Genomic DNA, 19,694 nt, shown 5'->3' with positions numbered 1-19,694 from the left:
CTTTTATGGCTATATTCAATTGACTTGCATTTGCATGGTCTGCTAGCTTTGAAGTGATTTGTATTCACACTCAGTGGAGAGTCTGTAGAAATGAGGTCACAAGGAAAAGAGCAATGGTAGAAACAAGAAAACCAAAGAGGATTGTGATGACTTGCCAAATAACACTTCCACCCAACAACCTAACTCCTCGCTGAAAGACGCCATATCTTATCAGCACTACCAAGCCGTTCTTTCTCTGATCACAGAATACTTCTACAAAGTGTTATTCAACCCAGCAAGCAATGTTACTATATTGTGCATGGTCCTTTACATGGTACACTCATTCGTTGTTTCTTCAAAAACCCACCCAAATAAATTCACTGAATTAGGTTAAAATACGATGTCTGCAAAGCCGGAATGAATGTCCTAAACTATTGTCAATCATTTAACTTGCGCCATTCCTGATCAGGGAAATACCCCACAGTCAACAAAGTGAGCTCTTGGTTCCTGTGGGATATTTTCCACTTCCGGCTAACTGCATGGGGACATGAGATGGTGAAGAAATATTTGGAAGAATAATACAGAAAAAAAGCATGACAAAATAGGATCAAATAAAATACAGTGAAAGAGACGATGAAAAACCAAGTACATGTAACACCAAGTGAGACAGATTTTCAGCAAGGGAGTATGATGTGAAGTAAATGCAAGTATACCGCTTTTTTTAACAAAAGGATGCAGTTTATTTATATCAAACATAAGGGAATTAAGTAAATACTTGTGGCATTAGCAATTTGAAGTGCTGATCCACAGCAGTTGACAATCCTTTGACCCCCTGCATCTCCAAAGAGGGGGAAGACATTATCTACAAAGTTGGAGGTGGGAGAATGGACTTGTCTGCGCTTTTACATTCTTATATTCTTATGTCAGTTCAGTTTCTGCTCAAATTCCAAATCGTGACACAAGTTTCTCTTGGTCATCCAGATCTTTCTGTACTTTCTTCCTCATGTAGAAGATAGGACAGTCTCGGCTGCAGAGTGGAAAAGAACACTGGGTTATCAAGTTGATAAACTGTGTGACAGTCCACTGGAGGACCAAGTATGGCAGGTATTAGGAGCTACTGGCACAAAATGGCCGTGACACTTACCTAGTACAAAGGACGTCTTCATGCAGGGATCCCTGGCAGCGCTGACACTGTGTCCAGAGTCGAGAGAAGCGCTCCTCCAGAACACTAATGTGGGAGATCTGAAGGACATAGCCTCATCATTTGAACATGCATGTAATCAGGTCATGATAGCCATCTCTAGTTGAGCATGGTCCTGACATGCTTTCTCAAGATGATCTCTGATCAAGTCACTTTATACATGCATGCACACAGCTTTTTTGCTGCATCAAAACATCTTCCACAATTTTAAAGCCAACGTCATTGCAGTTTGAAAGCAGACACCCTGCCCAACATCTAAGATACCATTTAGGCATTTGGATCAAGACTTATCACCAGCATTTGAATGAAGTGGAAGCTGATGGTAAAACAATGCATCATCATAATGATCATCATTATCCCCAGATTGCCCTCACAATCAGAGTGCTTAAAAGTTCATACTCTAACATAGACTATCCACTTAAAACCCATTTAATGGTCTCTAACTCCAGCATCATACAACCTTATTGTCAAGAAATCTTGCCATTTCCTGCACTCAATACCAATTGTTGCTGTAAAATAAGTGCTAATATTTTCCAACGTGCAAAAAGCCTCAAGCCCCCTTATGAACACATTGTTTAAACAACCATAAAACTCTTGACTTTGATCACATCCATTTTATAAATCTTGTGGGTATGAGTAAGATTACTTTTGCAGAAAATGAAAAACTGCAGGAAATAGTTCAACCCCCATGACCATAGAAATATCCTGTGCCAAACACAAACGGTCGCTTGTCACAGTCCCTAGATATTAAAAGAAACCCGCTCTTACTGCGGTCTGATTCAGTTGTTTCAGTTTATAAATGAGTCTGCAGATGAGATCAAATCTAACAAAATAGATTTAAGTTTGGTTCCAAATCTAAGCATGACGGTGCATGCAAAATGGCTGGCAGTCAGTTTGTGGTCTTCTGCAAGAAACATATGGACTTACCTCTTTCTGATACAGCTCTGACTCTCTTTTCTTACAGAAGTCACAGACAGCCGCTAAGAAAACACAGAAGAAGAAAATGTAAAATTAGAGAGAATGCTACGATAGCTGCTAAGAAAATGCACATTTTTAGAAGGTCCGGGGTAAAAAAAATTGCCTTCAAAGGCCACAGTAATACTTATTAAAACATTTGTTGTGATGACGATTACAACTGAGACAGGAGAAAGTAAGAGCAAGAGAGAGAAAAAGACTGACATAATCAACATAAGGTGGTTATCAAGCTGTACTACTCAGTTTTGTGTTATGATATAGCCTCGACTTAAAGTGTCACCTTTGTTATCTGAAAAAGTAAGCCCATGCAGGTAAATCAATGTCATGTGACTTCAGTCTTAATCACCACGACTGATATTTAGTTTCAAAGCCAGCTTTAATCTATTGAGCTACGATGTCAAATAATTACAGCAAATTAATAACAATTATCCATTCGAGTTTCAGTGAAATGCAATGTTACAATATTAGCTCTCTTGAGGATGGACGCAAATACTGGTAGAAAATGAACTAGAAATACCGCCTCGCGGTTGTATGCCTCCGCCGCCAACCAGTAGCCAGTTTGGATATAAAATGCCATCACTTCATCAAGGCTTCATGCATGTGGTAATTCACTCCTTCCCTGGTTACTTTTCCTGGCTAGATCAACAATTCTTCACATATTATATTTTCTAGTCAGCCAGGGTTGCTTTCCAATAGCTCTCGGCACCTAAGTCTCAGGGGAGAGCTTGCATTTGAAAGGGCACAGCTTAAGTACTCTCTAAACAATGGGGTATAGCCAGGAGGAATGGCTTCATGCATGTGATAATTCACTCCTTCCCTGGTTCCTTTTCCTGGCTAGATTGACCGTTCGGATATAAAATGTCATCACTTCATAATTTTATCTTATTAGACATTTGTGTGAAACTTTCATAATTAGCGCATGAATTCTTGAGTTATGGCCAAAAACGTGTTTTGTGTGGTCATAGTGACCTTGACCTTTGACCATCAAAATATAATCAGTTCATCCAAGTCGACATTTGTGCCAAATTTGAAGAAATTCCCTCAAGGCGTTCCTGAGATATCACATTCACGAGAGAATGGGACGGACGTGAGGTCACAGTGACCTTGACCTTTGACCACCAAAATCTAATCAGTTCATCCTTGAGTCAAAGTGGACGTGTATGCCAAATGTGAAGAAATTCCCCCAAGACAAAAACATGTTTTGTATTCCCTCAAGGCAAAAACATGTTTTGAGAGGTCAAGGCATTCCTGAGATATCGCGTTCACGAGAATCGGGACGGACGGATGGACAGACAACCCGAAAACATAATGCCTCCAGCCACGGCTGTGCTGTCGCACAGGCATAAAAACATTTAGTGTTATACTGTCTACACGAGATCAGCTAAAACAGGAAATGCAAAAAATGCAGTTGGTGCAAGACTTAAGTGACTGGAAAAAATAAGAGGAGGAACTTGGAGGACTACCTTCATTGGGGGTACTAGGGCAACTTGTTCTGGGCACATGATAGATTTCCACAGTGCAGGTAATGAGTGCTTCTTGAATGAACAACTTCTAGACTGGGGTGTTATTTTTAATGAGAAACTCACAAACTGCAACTTCCCTTTCAAGACACTAAACCAGGGCTGACTAATCCTGTTCCTGAAAATCTACTGTAAGTTTTCATTTCAACACAACTCAACACAACACCCTCTGGGACTGAGATCATATACTCACCAATATCATTATAGTTTTAGGTTTTTTATATTTCGTTTTTATTTCTACTCCACTTTACATAACGTGTTAAAATTTAGTTAAATAAATTTGTTTTTGTTAGTTGTGTTTGTTAGTTTTTTTGCTTCTTAAGTTTTCTGTTTTATTTTATATTTAGTTTCTCAACATATCTGATTTTAGTTTTAGTCATTTTATTATTTTCCTTTTGATTTGATGCTATGCACTGCACTGCCTTCAACAACTATGCAGCTGGATTTGCCAACCAAAGCATTATACTCAAAGTACTCCCACAGCGGACTTCCTCCCAGTTTGCAATTTAACACCAGCCACAATGGTGGCGGTTAACTTACATGCTAGTGAGCAAACAACAGGAGTAGCAGTGAGACCGGCAACTCTCAACAATCACAATCATCAGGAAAAGGATATGATTCATGTAAAAATATACCTCTCGTACACACTTGTGACAGGAACATAAAATTAAAAATAATTAATGATCATGTTTATGATTTTTAAAAATCTAAACCGTAGTTGCAGTTTTTTCCCCACATAAAACATTTTCATAAACTGAAACAAACAAAAATGAATACTTCTGAAATTGAAATACCTCGTTTTCTTTTAGTTTCAGCTAACAATAATAACCTTGGTACTCAGTAGCTCAGGACTGATCATTGGTCAGTGCTCATCTTCGCGGACGAGAACATGCAGATATTTTGAACTCAACCACTGATCGAAGAAAAGAAACCACAAGTGGAATAAATTTGCACGTAGCTCTGCTCACCATCCGTTTTGAGCACCGCCTTGCAGCCAATACAGGTGCTTCTCTTTTGGGCGAAGGCCATGAGGCCGCCCACCCTGGAGGTCAGCACGGTCTTACAGCGAGTGTGGTCTCCCTCTGAAAAACAGGAGGCAAGGAGTCAGGCTCCTGAGGTGTGCGCTGGAAAGAACCTCTTTCCCCGATTCACAGATCAGGTAAATAATCGTACACGCCGAATACAGAATGCACCGTGTAACGAGGGGCTTTGACCCCACATCTTCTCTGCACTAAACCCAGTTGTGGGTAAGCAGGGAGACGCGCTGCGCATGCAGGAACTAGGGTTAGCAGCCATGGATACTCACTCAGCAGCACACTCTCAGCCTTGCTCTCCCCCAGGATGGGCTCAAAGATTCTCAGCAGCGGCTTGGAGAGCTGCTGCTCCAGGTAGTACTGTGTGTCTATGGGGATGTTGTTCTCCAGCACATAGATTGGGTCCTAAAACACACATAAGAGCACAAAATAGAAAACGGTTAAATACAGTTAAATACAAGGCCACCTATGGTTAAAAAAAAAAAAAAGTTTCAGTTTCTAACCACAACAACACAAAAGGTTTTACTTTAAAACAAAACAAAAAAAAACCACCCCAGACACAACCTTCCTCAAAATAGCCTCCATTGGCTTTAATTACAATTAAACAAATTATTAGAAGTCTGCCCAATCATTTTGCAAAGCAGGACATGGAGGGAAAGTTAAATTTACTGAAATCTTATCGACCTTATCTTTTTTAAAACCACAGGTAGCCTCACACCTTCGGCCTGTAGTGCAAGTAAAAACAGGCAAGTTTAAAGAAATATGGCAAAGAAGGAGTTAGGCTTAGATGTGTGGAGCCAAGTAAACACCTTGTGGCAAGGAGATTATACCCAATGAGAAATTGCAAAGAAGCTTAAGATTTTGAGGTGCAGTGTTCAGTACACACTCAGAAGGGCCCAGTTGATGCGAAGTTATGTTAACAGAAGACCGGGAAGAAGAAGGATAACATCAGAGGCAGAAGCAAATATGTTGTGGTCTAGCAATGCAACTAGAGAAACCAGTTCACCTGACTGACCTGAAACGGCAACCACAACCTGCTTGTCTAAAAGGACAATTAGTCTTGCACTGATGCACTGATGTGGAACTTTTTTTGTGTGGAACTTCAAAACGATAACTTAGTGTTATGTGCCTATTTTACTTCGTCAAGAATTTATGGCCAGTTTGCTTTTCACAATAAATGAACAGCAATTTTATATTTTATACATGTCCTGTAAACATATTACCAATGCAGATGAGTGTTCAGCAAAACAAAGTAAGCACAATTCAATACAAACCTCAGATTTCATATAAGCTGCCACACCCTTGGCTGCTTTGATGATTACATAAGGCACTCGGTCTCCCAAATTGGGGGCACTTCCTGCATCTCTCTTCCTCATTCTGCAGAGGAAGAAAATAAGAGAAGGCGCTTAGCTTCTGCACACTTTAAAGCCTCCAGCATTGAGCTTAGACAGGGCATGTCTCTTTCATGCCTCCATCCTGTTTCCTGCTCACCTCTCAGCCAGCTCCACGTGGGCCTGCTTCCCAGCATACTCCTGGGCAGATCTCGTCAGCTCCTTGGTGATGACCAGCTGGGAGATGTCGATTCGGTTACACAACAGGTCTGAGATCACCTCCTTGGCATGCTCCACCGCTCCCTGTGGGTCCCTGACAGAGGGTGAGGGAGGGGCATTGTTATCCCATCACATTCATTTTAAATGTCTTGCATGAGCAGTTTTTGCTATTTCACACTTTGATGCAACACAAAGGTAGAATGACCACATTGTCAGAAGGTAAGATTAAAAAACATAAGGCCAAGTTTAAGATTCAAGAAACATTGAGAAGCAGTGCATTGAAATACAACTTGTTTAATTTGTGTGAGGTAAGACAGCCAATAATGTTTCTTGTAACCTGGCATAATTGTGATATCAATACTTTTAATGGCAGGCCTAGATTTTTCCAGTTTGAATGAATGACTAATAGACAGTGCTTTGTATGCGTGAGTAACTTCGCATTTTTGTATATTGAAAACATATTTTTCATCAAATACTGCAGACGAATCCAAGTCGTACTATGGTGAGCAGTGTAGAGATTTAATGCAGACTTTCCAGCATGACTGAATGCGCAAAACCCAGTTGGCCCCAGTTTGTCTGGGCTGGGGGCAGCAGTATGCTTTTATAATGATGCCAGTATTACTGGTGTAGGACTTCAGGCATATTCTGCACTTCTTATACTTCAGCTATGCAAAACGTTTTTTTTCCCCCTCTTTCCAGTTTGAATTTCAGGTAAGAATAAGGCCAAGAAGCAGACAGAGACTTGTGTGTCTTCATTTTTTGTAATGTAATAATACAGTTGAAGGCATAAGTAAAACCAGAGGTGCGGCAGGAGTGCCCCACTCTTTTGCAGTGGTATACCTGTCAATCAAAATTTTCTGAAGACAAGTGTTGATGAGATTGGCTACTAGGGGGCTGTTGTCTCTGCGCACAGTCTCAATGCCTTTGCAGTCCATCTTGTCATGGGTGTCAGCACTGGAGGAGAAATACAAGCCAGCATATCGCTTCTTGTTGATCAGTAGATAAGGGTAATAAACCTGAAAGATGGGGAGAAAAACAAAAAAAAACAGCAAAAAATCAATAAATAAAAAAACTCCTGAAGGGATCAAGGAATATATGCAATAAAGAAGCCTAACTGCTTCCTACCACAAAATGAGAAACACCACATTAAATTATCCAGCTAAATCACGTATTATATGACACACACACCTTCTCAAACTCCAGTTTGATGGGTGGGATAAAGTGACTGGAGACCCATTCGGCTGCTTCCCTCCCCAGCTCCATCGCCTCCTTTACTGTGGAGACGCCAAGCTTCACCATCACAGAGTCCGTGTCCCCATAGATCACCTGACAGAGAGAGGAGATGCTCAAGAGACTGTGCATCGTGCCAGAGGCCCCTTAGACCAGACAGCACAAAAAGGCGACCATTACTGGGACAACGAGGACAGGAACACAGACATTCAGAGGACCATAACAACTGTATCTTGCCTTGGAGTTGGCTTGGTATCCGTTGCTAATGGTATACTGGGATTCCACAAGGTTTTTGGTTTGTTCAATCATCTGTCTACCAAAACCTGTCACGCTCTTGGGAGACAGAAAGAAACAGAACATTACGAATTAGACACAGGAAGCACTCTGCAAGCAATCTTTGGCTTGTAGTTCCGGGGTCCAACACACAATTACACAGACAATCTTTATGCTTGCAGAAACTGAGGGAGGGGTGCTCTGAAGTTTACCTGTGAGATCTCCAGGCAGGGCAGCTTACCAACCTGGGCCCCAGTAAAGCCATACACAGAGTTAGCGCTAATCTTCAGGGCCAGCTGTCTCCCATCCAAAACCTGTTTCTTAAACGGGTCATTTTCTCTTTTTAATTCTGCTTTTGCCCTGAAGAAGAATACACAGAAGTATAAGCAACAAATTTCATGCAACATACTTCTCTTTTAACGAGAAGTGTGACTTAGCCTCACCACAAAGACTTCCTCTATTCCCGTTTTCATATAAAGGCATTAATTAAGAGAAAACATGTGACAATGCTCAAGACATGACAAGGCGCCACAAATATTCTGCAAAAATCATCCTGAAATACAACCTATTAGCTACAGTGCCCTCCAAAAGTACAGACAATCTACACTCAACGGCCACTTTAGGTACACCTGTTCAACTGCTTGTTAACGCAAATATGTAATCAGCCAATCACGTGGCAGCAACTCAATGCATTTAGGCATGTAGACATGGTCAAGACGATCTTCTGAAGTTCAAACCAAGCATCAGAATGGGGAATAAAGGGTATTTAAGTGACTTTGAATGTGGCATGGTTATTGGTGCCAGGCAGGCTGGTTTGAGTATTTCAGAAACTGCTGATCTACTGGGATTTTCACGCACAACCATCTCTAAGGTTTACAGAGAATGGTCCGAGAAAGAGAAAATATCCAGTGAGCGGCAGTTCTCTGGGCGAAAATGCCTTGTTGATGGCAGAGGTCAGAGGAGAATGGCCATACTGGTTCGAGCAGATAGAAAGGCAACAGTAACTCAAATAACCACTCGTTACAACCAAGGTATGCAGAAGAGCATCTCTGAATGCACAACTACGAAGAACCTTGAAGCAGATGGGCTACTGCAGCAGAAGACCACACCGGGAGCCACTCCTGTCAGCTAAGAACAGGAAACTGAGGCTACAACTTGCACGGGCTGAACAAAATTGGACAAAAGAAGATTGGAAAAACTTTGCCTGTTCTGATGAGTCTTGATTTCTGCTGTGACATGCAGACGGTAGGGTCAGAATTTGGCGTAAACAACATGAAAGCATGGATCCATCCTGCTTTGTATCAATGGTTCAGGCCAGTGGTGGTGGTGTAATGGTGTGGGGGATATATTCTTTCTTAATTGAGCATTGTTTAAATGCCCCAGCCTACCTGAGTATTGTTGCTGACCATGTCCATCCCTTTATGACCACAGTGTACCCATCTTCTAATGGCTACTTCCAGCAGTATAACGCGCCATGTCACAAAGCTCAAATCATCTCAAACTGGTTTCTTGAACATGACAATGGGTTCACTGTACTCAAATGGCCTCCAGTCACCAGATCTCAATCCAATAGAGCACCTTTGGGATGTGGTGGAACGAGAGACTCGCATCATGGATGTGCAGCCGACAAATCTGCAGCAAGTGCGTGATGCTATCATGTTAATATGGACCAAAATCCCTGAGGAATGTTTCCAGCACCTTGTTGAATCTATGCCACGAAGAATTAAGGCAGTTCTGAAGGCAAAAGGGGGTCCAACCCGGTACTAGCAAGGTGTACCTAATAAAGTGGCCGCTGAGTGTATATGAGAATGGGGTGAGAACACAAAAACAGCCATTTCCTGTAAAAAGGAAAAATGAATATACATATACAATAGGCATAGAACAGGTATACCATGATATAAAAGCAGATTTTCCCATGCTTCTGTCTCATATTCATCTTTTGGACTCAAATCCAAATGCCTTAATTATATAGCAAAAACAACATATTTCACTGTGTTACCATACTTTTGGTAGGACTGTATTAAAGCACTAAACACAACTTAAACTCTGCCAACCCAGAACCACAAAGCAAAAATTGTAGATTCATACAGGGAACATCAGTATAAAACCTAACACTTGTAAAGCAAAAAAGAATTCAGTCTGAAGTCTACATGATGCTTCATGGGTGCTTGCTTGTTTAACTCCCACATGGCCTCGGTCATCATAGTCCAAACAATACTTCCCATCACCCCTTTTCTGAGGTCATTTGTGACTCAACGTATGGGCTTGCCACTTCGTAGTTTTTTACTAAAACTATATTTCCCCTAATGCTTTGTACCACTTCCCTTCCAACGAGCACTATTCAGAGATCTTCCTTCCGAGATATGCAGCTGTACATTTTTCTCAACTCCTAACAGCACCAGCTCGCATCGTTGCGGTTAGGGACGTGCGATGCACCGTAAAGTTTAATGCTTCTGCTCACCTCTTCCTCGCAGACAGCAGGTTCTCCAAGATCTCTGGCAGCAGCCCCTTCCTCACCGAGCTCTTCACAAAATGGTCCCCAGTGGGCGTCTTGATGAAGTCCTCTGCAGAGAGGCTGAGGGAGACAGCCCGCAGGGAAAGGTCAAAGGTGTGCACATGTCCAACAACCCCCCTCCCCAGCGTGAACCCATGACCCAACATCTCCTTTCCCTCTCATCATCGCAGGGCCTGTAGCACTCAAGTGCGCAACTTTCTTGTGCATGACAAGTTTTAAATTAAAATAAAAAATGAATATATTTCACCAGCTTCCCACTTCAAAAAGTATCAATTTCATCATCTAAGCTTTTCAATCTCGCTGAAGTGTGTGGCATTGGCCCTCAATGCACAAGTCTCATACACTTCAGGTCCTATGTATGTGTGGATGGGTTTTTTCTGTTTGCCACTATATAGTAATTGATGTGTCTGTGATGGCAGCTGAAGGCAACTTTCCTGAGGGAATGACCGAGTTAACAATTGGTAAGTTGTATTCTGAAAATAAAGGAGTGTAATAGAAAATGACTCTGAGAATGAGTTCTATTTCAGTTGGACTAATAAGTCAATAGGGAGGTGTTCTCAAACTGCCCAGCTATTTCTGTTATTTTTCAATGCTTTACCTGCACAGGAACATTGTTTAACCCATTTAACATTAGACCTTGTGGCTATTAGATCTGCAGTTCTCACAGTAGCAATTTCCTTGCTCTAATTTTACTTTTGGAAAGTCAACAAATGTATTTCCTCTTCTGAATTGCTGTGGTCATGTCTTCCGTTACTGCCGTTGCTGAAAAGCATGTGTGGTGGGGTGGGCGTGGTGTGGGCGTTGGCTGCAGAGATAGAGTGAGAGGAGCGGCTCTCGGATCCTTCATCACAACTGTCAGGTGGATAGGTAATCAGTGCCGATAATTATGCCACCTCTATAATCACAGCATATTTATATTGCATCTTTGTTTCAGAAAATATGTAACTTAGCCATCTACCTTGCCTGAGAATCTGAAAGCCAGTTCACCAAATTGGAATATTTATTTTATTTCCAGAAGCAGATAAACAAAATCTACGCACACCTACATGACAAACTATCAGTGCATTGCATACTTTTAATATATTATATTATAGAGGCACTGGACTCAAATATTACTTTCTACAGTCAATGGAGACCATTTTGTGTGTTCAGCATGTCTGGGCTGGGCTGACAGCCATTTTATTGCGACATGTAAATACAATCTCAAGGGCAATTATACACAAAATAATCATCTTCCTCCCTCTGACCAATATCTGAGTACAGATGACAACAAGTGTATTCCATTTCCAGCTGCACCACTCCCTCACTCACTGAACTTTCTTCTGTAAGCATTCACACGTAGCGTGCATGTTACACGGCATGAAGTATTCTGACTGGAGGAAATTACAACACTGAACAAAATGGAAGGGATCCTCGGTGCAAGCATGTCTCACCCCAGTCTCTCTGCTGCCCCCTTCTGGAGTAGAGTGGTATAGCAGAGATTGTGGGCCATCATGATGGAGGGGTACAGCGAGGAGAAGTCCAATGTGGCAATGGGTATGCTGTAGTACCTGTGCACACATATGCCAAGTATAACCATTGCTGACAGAGAGTGAAGGTCATATTTTTTCAGATATGCAGCACCAAAAAGGCAGTAGAACTGACCCCTTCTCTGGCTCGATCACTGTGGCTCCAGTGTAGTCTTCCCCTCCCTCTGTCTTCACCACAGGCATTACAAGATCCTGCTTCATTGCCTGCAGGCACAATACAAGTCATCACATGAGACTCATCGGTTACACCGTCCACCTCGATGACACTTGCTAGCCGGCTTCTCTCATAGACCCCAAGCTTATACGAGGTGTGGCTAAAAGGGTTTCAGACAACGTGCAACTAAATATGAAAAAGTAAGTAAAACGCAGACACTCACATCCCAAAACAGGCAGATTTAAATCACGTCATCATACATGTGTTACTGGAAACATGCCTTAAATCACCTAAATTACTCCTCTGGCCAGTCCAATTTAAGTCCACTGAAAGAAACCAACCATTCAAGGCACGACATTAGTCCCTCCCGCTGTTGAACGAGTAATGAGTAGCTTTAACACAGCAAAACAGCAAAACATTTACAGATCTCGGTTTGGTTGGTTTCTGAAGGCAAAATAATAATAAAAAACAAACAAAAAACCCCCGCCTGCTGATTGGAACAGAACCCTGTGAACAGGGCGGCGCGGGCGGGCCCTCAGACCCGACCGCACCTGGCTTCGCCGCCTCACCTGTCGGAGCAGCTGGGAGACCACCTTGATCTGCTGGCCGCGGGACAGCAGGTAGGAGAGGGGCACGCCCGTGACGCGGGCCATCTCCATGTAGTTGATGACGCACATGAGCTTCTGCAGGAGCCGCAGGGGCAGGTAGGCGTCCTTCAGGCAGTACACCGCCAGGCGCCGCCGCGTCTGCTCGTTGCCGTTCTGAGGGGAGGTTCGCGCAGAGAACAAAGCGTTCGCCTCAGTCCGCGGAGCAAAACGTACATGCGTTCGCCTACGCTACGCGTTTATTGTGCTTGGGTGATCCATCCATCCGTCCATTATCGATACCCGCTTATCCTGGGCAGGGTCGCGGGGGGTGCTGGAGCCTATCCCAGCGTGCACTGGGCGAGAAGCAGGATTACACCCTGGACAGGCCGCCAATCTATCGCAGGGCAGACACACCATTCACTCACACACTCAATTACCTACGGGCAATTTAGAGTCTCCAATTAGCCTACCTGCATGTCTTTGGACTGTGGGAGGAAACCGGAGTACCCAGAGGAAACCCATGCGGACACGGGGAGAACATGCAAACTTCACACAGAGAGAACCCAGGACCTTCTTCCTGTGACGTGACAGCGCTACTCGCTGCACCACCGTGCCGCCCCTGCTTGGGTAATATTCACCCCGTTTCCCGCCAAGAAGTCACGTCGCATTAAAGCGAGCGGGGGTGAGCGAGAGACTGAGAGGTCACCTGCAGGTCAGTGATGATGGAGTGCTGCACGTCCTCCTTCTGCTCCTGCAGGAAGTGGAAGCTCACGGCGTTCAGGGTGTATGAGCGCAGCTTGTAGTCCCGCAGCAGCACCTGACGGAGAGGAGGACCGGGACAGCTGAGAAATCTTTGGGCGCCTGCGTAAGACGGCGCCATTTGGATGTGGTTACATTATCCAACAGGTCATTCTGGCAGGATAAATGTCTGTCTATAACTAAGACCATTCATGTTATTCCTTCCGTTGATGCATCCGGTGTACTCGGTTTGTGTCGGTTTTAGCATGGCTGCCACATAACTGCTTGTCGGGCGAGGATAAAGAGCGACTGCTTGACTGATCGATCGAATGACCAGAGGCTGCAATCACGACATTTAACTGGCACTTGCGTCATCTGGTCGAGCTCGTCCCATTCTCCGGGCCATCTATGAGTACGGTGAGCGATGCAGTACATGCAGAGGACGCGGAGAGGGCACCTACCTGTAGGAGGTCGAACTGAACCCTGCCCTCCATGTTGACCGCCTTGTTCTCCCTCCTACCCATCTGCTTGCTCTGGAAGCTGGAATCCCGGATCACTGACTTAATGCCCCGCACTCGGCCCAGGTAGGGGAACAAATGCACCTGGAGGGGCAGAATGTGAGGTCCAACAGTGCAGAACAGTGACACAATCATGACAGCATCGCTTACAGAGCAGTGAGGGCTACGTCCAACATGGCCACCTACCTTTAGTGCAGCTGCCCTGTTCAGTAGATAAGGAAGGTCAAAATTCTGGATGTTGTAGCCAGTGATGATATCGGGGTCTACAGTCCTTACAAACTCAGCCCATTTCTGACAAAACAGGAAGATGTCAACTGTTAACATTCGGGACTGCTTACACTAGAGCAGGGCTACCCAATTCTGTTCCTGGAGACCTACCATCCTGTAAGTTTTCATTTCAACCCTAATTTGGCACACCTGATTCTACTAATTAGCAGCTCAGTAAGATCTCTAGCTGCTGAATGAGGTGTGCTTTGCTAGGGTTGGAGAGAAATCCTACAGAACGGTAGATCTCCAGGTAAAGGAGCCCTGATGTAAAACATTTCAGGACATTTAGAATGCCAAAGTAGTCCAATCCAAACTAACTGACAGCATCCTGACAGTTCTCTCATTCTTCACTGTTTCTTGTAAATACACCATTTCACTTGCCTTCACCTCTCTCCTCAACCCTTCTCTGTACCCATCCCCACTCTCCATCTGTACCCATCTCTTGCTTTTCCCTGTACCTGCTGTGGATGGGTATTCTTTAGATTTTTTTCCAGTACCGGAACCAAAACGATACCGGTGCATAAAGGGTGCCTGAACCTTCTTTAAAATAAATAGCTAACTTTAAAGAACACCTTTTTATTGCAAAGGCCAAGAAAATGAACAATATAGTAACTGTTAGATGTTTACAATATACAAGCAAATAAAAACAAAATACTATAATTAGACCGTTTTGCTTTCGGCATTCTGAGCAAGCTGAACATTAGCTAGCTTGCTAACGGTACCTGCTGTCGCTGACTAAGCGAGTGCAACATTAGGTAGTGAAGGTGTGCGTTGAGGGCATGGATGAGCGACGGTTCTGCTGCTGAGCACCGGAGGGTGGTGGAAAACTGCACATTTACATCAGGAGCTCAGCCACTGTATTCTGAAGTGGCACAGAAACAAGCCACCGAAATCTGCTCAGCGATTCGGTCCGGTCCGGTAGGTACCGGTTGTATGGGCGCCGGTGCCGTGGTGTTACGGGGTCTCGGGACCGAACCCTAGTACCTGCAGCAGTTGTCTCTCCTGGGAGAAGCAGAGAAGCTGTGAGCCCACAATGCTGGCGCACGACTGCAGGGTGAAGACGGTTCGGATGAAAGGCTCCTTCTCCCCTTGGCGCTGCACCATCGAGGCGATCTGGATCACAGGGTCCACGTCCGCTTCCGGGAACACGCCTACAAGAGGGGGACAGGCCATTTTGAAGGCTCTGGCATATACATACACACACACACACACACACTGAGGGAAGACACACCACATCCAGTTCAGAGATCGCATTAACACAGAATTCTGTGTTTTATACCTGCAAGTAGGAGAATTAGCTAGTTCTCATAACTTATTACAGAATATCTGTCAAGCTACCCAACTTGCCACATATCCAATAAATAGGCAAAACTTATGCTACCAAATTTCTGCCACCATGTTAATGTTATAATGTTACCTCATTAATCCACAAACAAGGAGATGGATGCTGCACTCACTCATTCTGCAAATCGTCTTGCTATTGTTAGCAAGGTACGGCAGCTAAGTGCCCAGCTAACTAGTTCAAAACCTCACATTTAAAGCTGGCGAGTTAGCCAGTTTAGTAAATATTTAATGCAAGTGTAATATTGGCTGGCTTTTGAGGCACTACTGTCGATATCATTTAACACACTCTCACCTTTTCTCCCGGCGCACTCAATGTCAAAGCTCAACACCCTGAGCGGAGCAATCCTCTGCCACTCTCCTTCGGCTGGGTGGCTGACCAGGTCTGTCCATCCCACGTCCACCTCGTACTGACACAGAGACACCTGGAGAGGGAGGGAAAAACACTCTTTACAGTGTATCCTTGGTCACACCCCGTATCGCTGGGGCCCTCTTTCCCCACACCAGCACAAACTCCATCAGTAAGTACCTTGCTGGGGTGGCGGGAGTCAACCTCCCCGGTAGTCTTGTCTTCCCTCACTCTGTATTTCCCAGCAGGCAGTTCAATCCAGCAGCAGCCCACCACATCACTGTCTACCATGAATCTGTTAAAGAATGAGGAAGTGTAATGTTCAGAAACTTGACCATACTCTACTATGGATTGCCAACAGGAGAAATTCAGTTTTGGATATTCAACTCTGTTCCATGAAGACAGAGTACCCATCCATCCATTCACACGTTGACTGAAGTGCGTAGCAAGGTACAGTCAATAATGCAAAGCACATTACATAGAGCTGTAGATCAAATGCACCTAATCTCAAAGTCTATGTTGGCCTCAAAGGACGCATAGCTCTGTGTGGGAAAGGGGCCAAACTTGAATCCCTGCTCCAACAGCCTCTTGGCTGGGGCAATAAGTCTGGGTGTTGCCATAGTGATGCGAAGGAAGTCCAGGGGACGATTTCCATGGTAGCCGTACATGCCTGAAACACAGAGAGGTCAGTATAAGACAGGAAGGACAGGTCCTGATGGGGCGATTACACGCAAATTAAGGGATGCCTACGCCCTCCAGATTACGACGCATAGCTGTGTCAGAGCAGGGACACAAGCAACAGAGTAAAGTCCAGGCTCTTACTCACTCTCTTTACGGGTGATGTCGACAGCAAGCACAGTTACAGACAGGTTCTCCTTGTTGGAACGCATATCCTTCAATACAGCAGAGTTCAGCTCCCTCTGGAAGTCACTCAGGTGAGAGCTGGTGAAACCTGTAATGTTGGTGTGAAAAAAAAAGGAATGATAATACATGAGTGCAAATTAATTTATTAAATGGAGGCTGCTGGTGATCCGCTGATATGGAAGTCCACCTGCACACCGCAATCAGGACCCTCCTAAATTTAATATGCAGCTGCGTACTAAAAACTGAAAACGTGCTGCAAGTGAGTATAAACAATATTAACAAGGCAGTCACCGCTCAAAGTAATTCACTCACCTGTCTGGGCATGGTGTCTTCACACACTAAAAGCAGTGAATGCAAGCATCATTGTAGGCCACGACACAGCGTATTAAGTAATGGAGTGTAACCAAGTCCTTACAAACATTTACATGAAACGGAGTATGGGGAAGGGGGAAGACGCACTCACCAGTGGGAGCAGGTGTGTAGAAGTACGGCGCAAAGCCATGAACGTGACAGCACACAGAGTGACCACCATCTGTCACTCCAAACATACGGATGACGGGGACGCTGCCCTGACTCTGACCAGGCATGCCAGCCACTGCAGACCCTGCGAGATAAACACAGGCTGTGAGTGAAACAGGGGAGGGAGGTTGTGCATGCAAAAGAAGCGGTGAGCTGCATGGAGTAGGCTAAGTATAAAAAAACAACAGTTTTTCAGGCAAATGGGTTCTTACCTAAATAGTAGTCCAGCTCCATCTGTTGGAATGTGAGGCGGTCCGTCTGGACGTTCAGAGGAGGTGCAAGGGGGCGACACCATCGTGGGTTCAGATCAGCAGAGAAGAGGTCACCTTACAAAAAGAAGGTAAGAAGTAGATATAGATAAATATTCGATGCTTTTCTTAACATGCTTCACATTTGCTCCACAGTGTGCTACAAATTCTGCAAACGGGTGACTATAGACAATAGATACACAGGCTGCAAGTAACAAACCCAAAATTCACAAACTTACCATCTGGTATGACATCATGTCCAGCCTGTCCTTCTCTTGACTCCGCTTCTATTTCTGCTTCATCCAGCATGGCTAGCTCCTCCTCGAAGATTGAGGGGCTGTCGTCCCGGTCCCCACCCATTTTGCTTCGCTTCGGCTGAGAAGCTCCTCCGATTTTTTGGCCATTCCTTCTTTTCACATCCATGCCTCTTTTACAAATAGCTTCAGTAACAATCCACTGCAAATCAATTTATGACTTTAACCACCTTCATTAATAATTCAACGGACACAACAGTACATACTTGTAAAGCCAGATACATGATGAATATCCCCAGTACTGGAATACCTAGCTGAATTTCAAAAATTGAAGCGTAGCAAGCCATCCGCTATCTCTCTCACATGTTTATCTTTGCATACGTTCTCAGGGCACATTATTTAGCTAGTTAAGACACATTTGGAGAAGTTGTATTTTATTCTATGAACAGTTGAACAACAGCTGTCGAAGACAGGGAATGGCCCTCTATCACCGCGAAATGTCAACACTGTTACACTGACAACTGACTGCGCATATCCACTCAACTTAGCAACGTACAACCGTTTAGCAAACGTGCAATAAAAACCGATAGGTACCCCGCATCCGGAGCGCAGATATGCAGATAACTGTATACCTACAGTTAACAGAGCCACGACCAAACGCTGGTTAGACAACAATTTTTAGGTGGCATCCGCTTGATCCAAGCTAGCTTGCCAATTCTGATTCCGTATGAAACGGTAACTTATGACTTTAAAATGTTGTTTCAACTCAAATACAATAGAATAAAATAGCTAACTGGCCAACTAAAGCTGGCGGTACACTGACGAGAAAAATCTAAGAGCCAGCTAAATGAATACTGCCTTGTTAGCTAACTAACAAAGTCATAAAACATTAATGCTGCCATAATAATCCATAATCGTGAAAACAATCGAATCGCTTGCAAACATATAACACATTACATGGATGTGCTAAAGTAGGCTTGCTTCTGTATTCATAAAAAATAAAAATCTAAAATCAGGAAAGGAACATTACCTCAGGTTAATTCCGTACGCAAGACAGATTTCGCCCCAAATTCACTTAAACTCCCGCCAAATCAAGTGCTCTTGTTGCTGTTTTCCTATTCTTCGACGTATTACTTTCATGGAATTCACATGACATACGCGCATTACTGCCATCTAGTGTATTGGAAGGTGAGCTCGGGTACCGTGTGTTATGTTAGGCAAAGACTACACCACTGTGCAGTTCATTGGTACGGACTACACCATAGACTGTATAAAAACAGGACTACACTCAGTCTATTTTGTCCAGATACGTATAAAAAAGAAAAATCTTAACACTGCCTAGAACACCTTCGAACTAGAAGTGCAATCTGAGTGACTTTTTTAAGCAAACGCACAAACTCTTTCATCTCTCAATTGCATGAATATGCGTTTTATTATTTCTCAAATACTGCATGCAACATCTAAAGCGACATATTGTTTTAGTTCGTTTTTTTCTACTTGTCCCTCGATAATTGAAATCGCCATTCTTGCATTAAACATTACACTTTGTAAGCTGAAGGCAAAGGTACGTGCACCAGACTTATTTAGCTCTTCTCATTCAATTTAGTTTCTCCCGTTGTCCTGGGCTGACTTGTAGCCTACTTATGTCCTGAATTTTGGAGAGATTAGGTCCATCCTACCAGCACTGAGGAGTTTTAATTATTGAAACCTCTTCTGAGGGCTGTATTAATTTCCAGTTGTATGGTGTAGTCTCAGTCTCTCTTGGCAGAGTGCTAAGGTGAACAGAAACAATGTGCCAGCAATATTACAATGAACAAGTGGTTTGAACAAATGACTACTTTGACGATAGCCAAATATCTTCAGTTGCATGTAAACGTATTAGGCCTGTGCAGTGAAATATTCATGTGCTACCAATATGCCTGTTGGCTATGCTGAATATACGTACAATATATACGTACTGTATCTCTCTTTTGCAGGACATTTATTCATGCATATATCATTTTAAGGGTTTACTATTTGGGATAGTGTGAAGCTACATTATTCTGAATT

The 19,694-nt window shown here is 43.7% G+C and overlaps 1 protein-coding gene across 1 annotated transcript; it reads right to left on the bottom strand.

The window, feature by feature from the left end:
* Window positions 1–695: 695 nt before the first annotated feature.
* Window positions 696–18,834, bottom strand: LOC135248042 (DNA polymerase delta catalytic subunit-like). Its single transcript, XM_064322206.1, has 27 exons — window positions 18,676–18,834; window positions 17,631–17,847; window positions 17,356–17,469; window positions 17,088–17,228; window positions 16,587–16,712; window positions 16,262–16,430; window positions 15,941–16,055; window positions 15,707–15,836; window positions 15,055–15,221; window positions 13,990–14,094; window positions 13,747–13,887; window positions 13,254–13,364; window positions 12,530–12,721; window positions 11,922–12,010; window positions 11,711–11,827; window positions 10,224–10,337; window positions 7,975–8,122; window positions 7,727–7,822; window positions 7,448–7,585; window positions 7,100–7,275; window positions 6,201–6,353; window positions 5,984–6,086; window positions 4,982–5,114; window positions 4,644–4,757; window positions 2,108–2,160; window positions 1,124–1,221; window positions 696–1,006 (listed from the first exon to the last, which is right to left on the bottom strand). The coding sequence occupies exons 2-27, from the start codon at window positions 17,812–17,814 to the stop codon at window positions 919–921; spliced, it is 3,315 nt and encodes a 1,104-aa protein (XP_064178276.1). The 5' UTR covers window positions 17,815–17,847; window positions 18,676–18,834; the 3' UTR covers window positions 696–918.
* Window positions 18,835–19,694: the final 860 nt, after the last annotated feature.

Source organism: Anguilla rostrata, chromosome 2 (genome assembly GCF_018555375.3).
Source record: "Anguilla rostrata isolate EN2019 chromosome 2, ASM1855537v3, whole genome shotgun sequence".
Classification (NCBI taxonomy): Eukaryota; Metazoa; Chordata; class Actinopteri; order Anguilliformes; family Anguillidae; genus Anguilla; species Anguilla rostrata.
The sequence above is the reverse complement of the archived record's forward strand: the minus strand, read 5'-3'. Positions and strand labels throughout refer to the sequence as shown.

Bases quoted from the DNA above. Each gene is read 5' to 3' on its own strand.
- LOC135248042 (XM_064322206.1), bottom strand. From the start codon at position 17,814: ATGGATGTGAAAAGAAGGAATGGCCAAAAAATCGGAGGAGCTTCTCAG. The intron at 6,354-7,099 runs GTATACCACTGC...ACCCTCTGTCAG, and splicing joins CAGAAAATTTTGATTGACAG to GGACCCACAGGGAGCGGTGG. The intron at 1,007-1,123 runs GTAAGTGTCACG...TCCACTCTGCAG, and splicing joins GAAGACGTCCTTTGTACTAG to CCGAGACTGTCCTATCTTCT.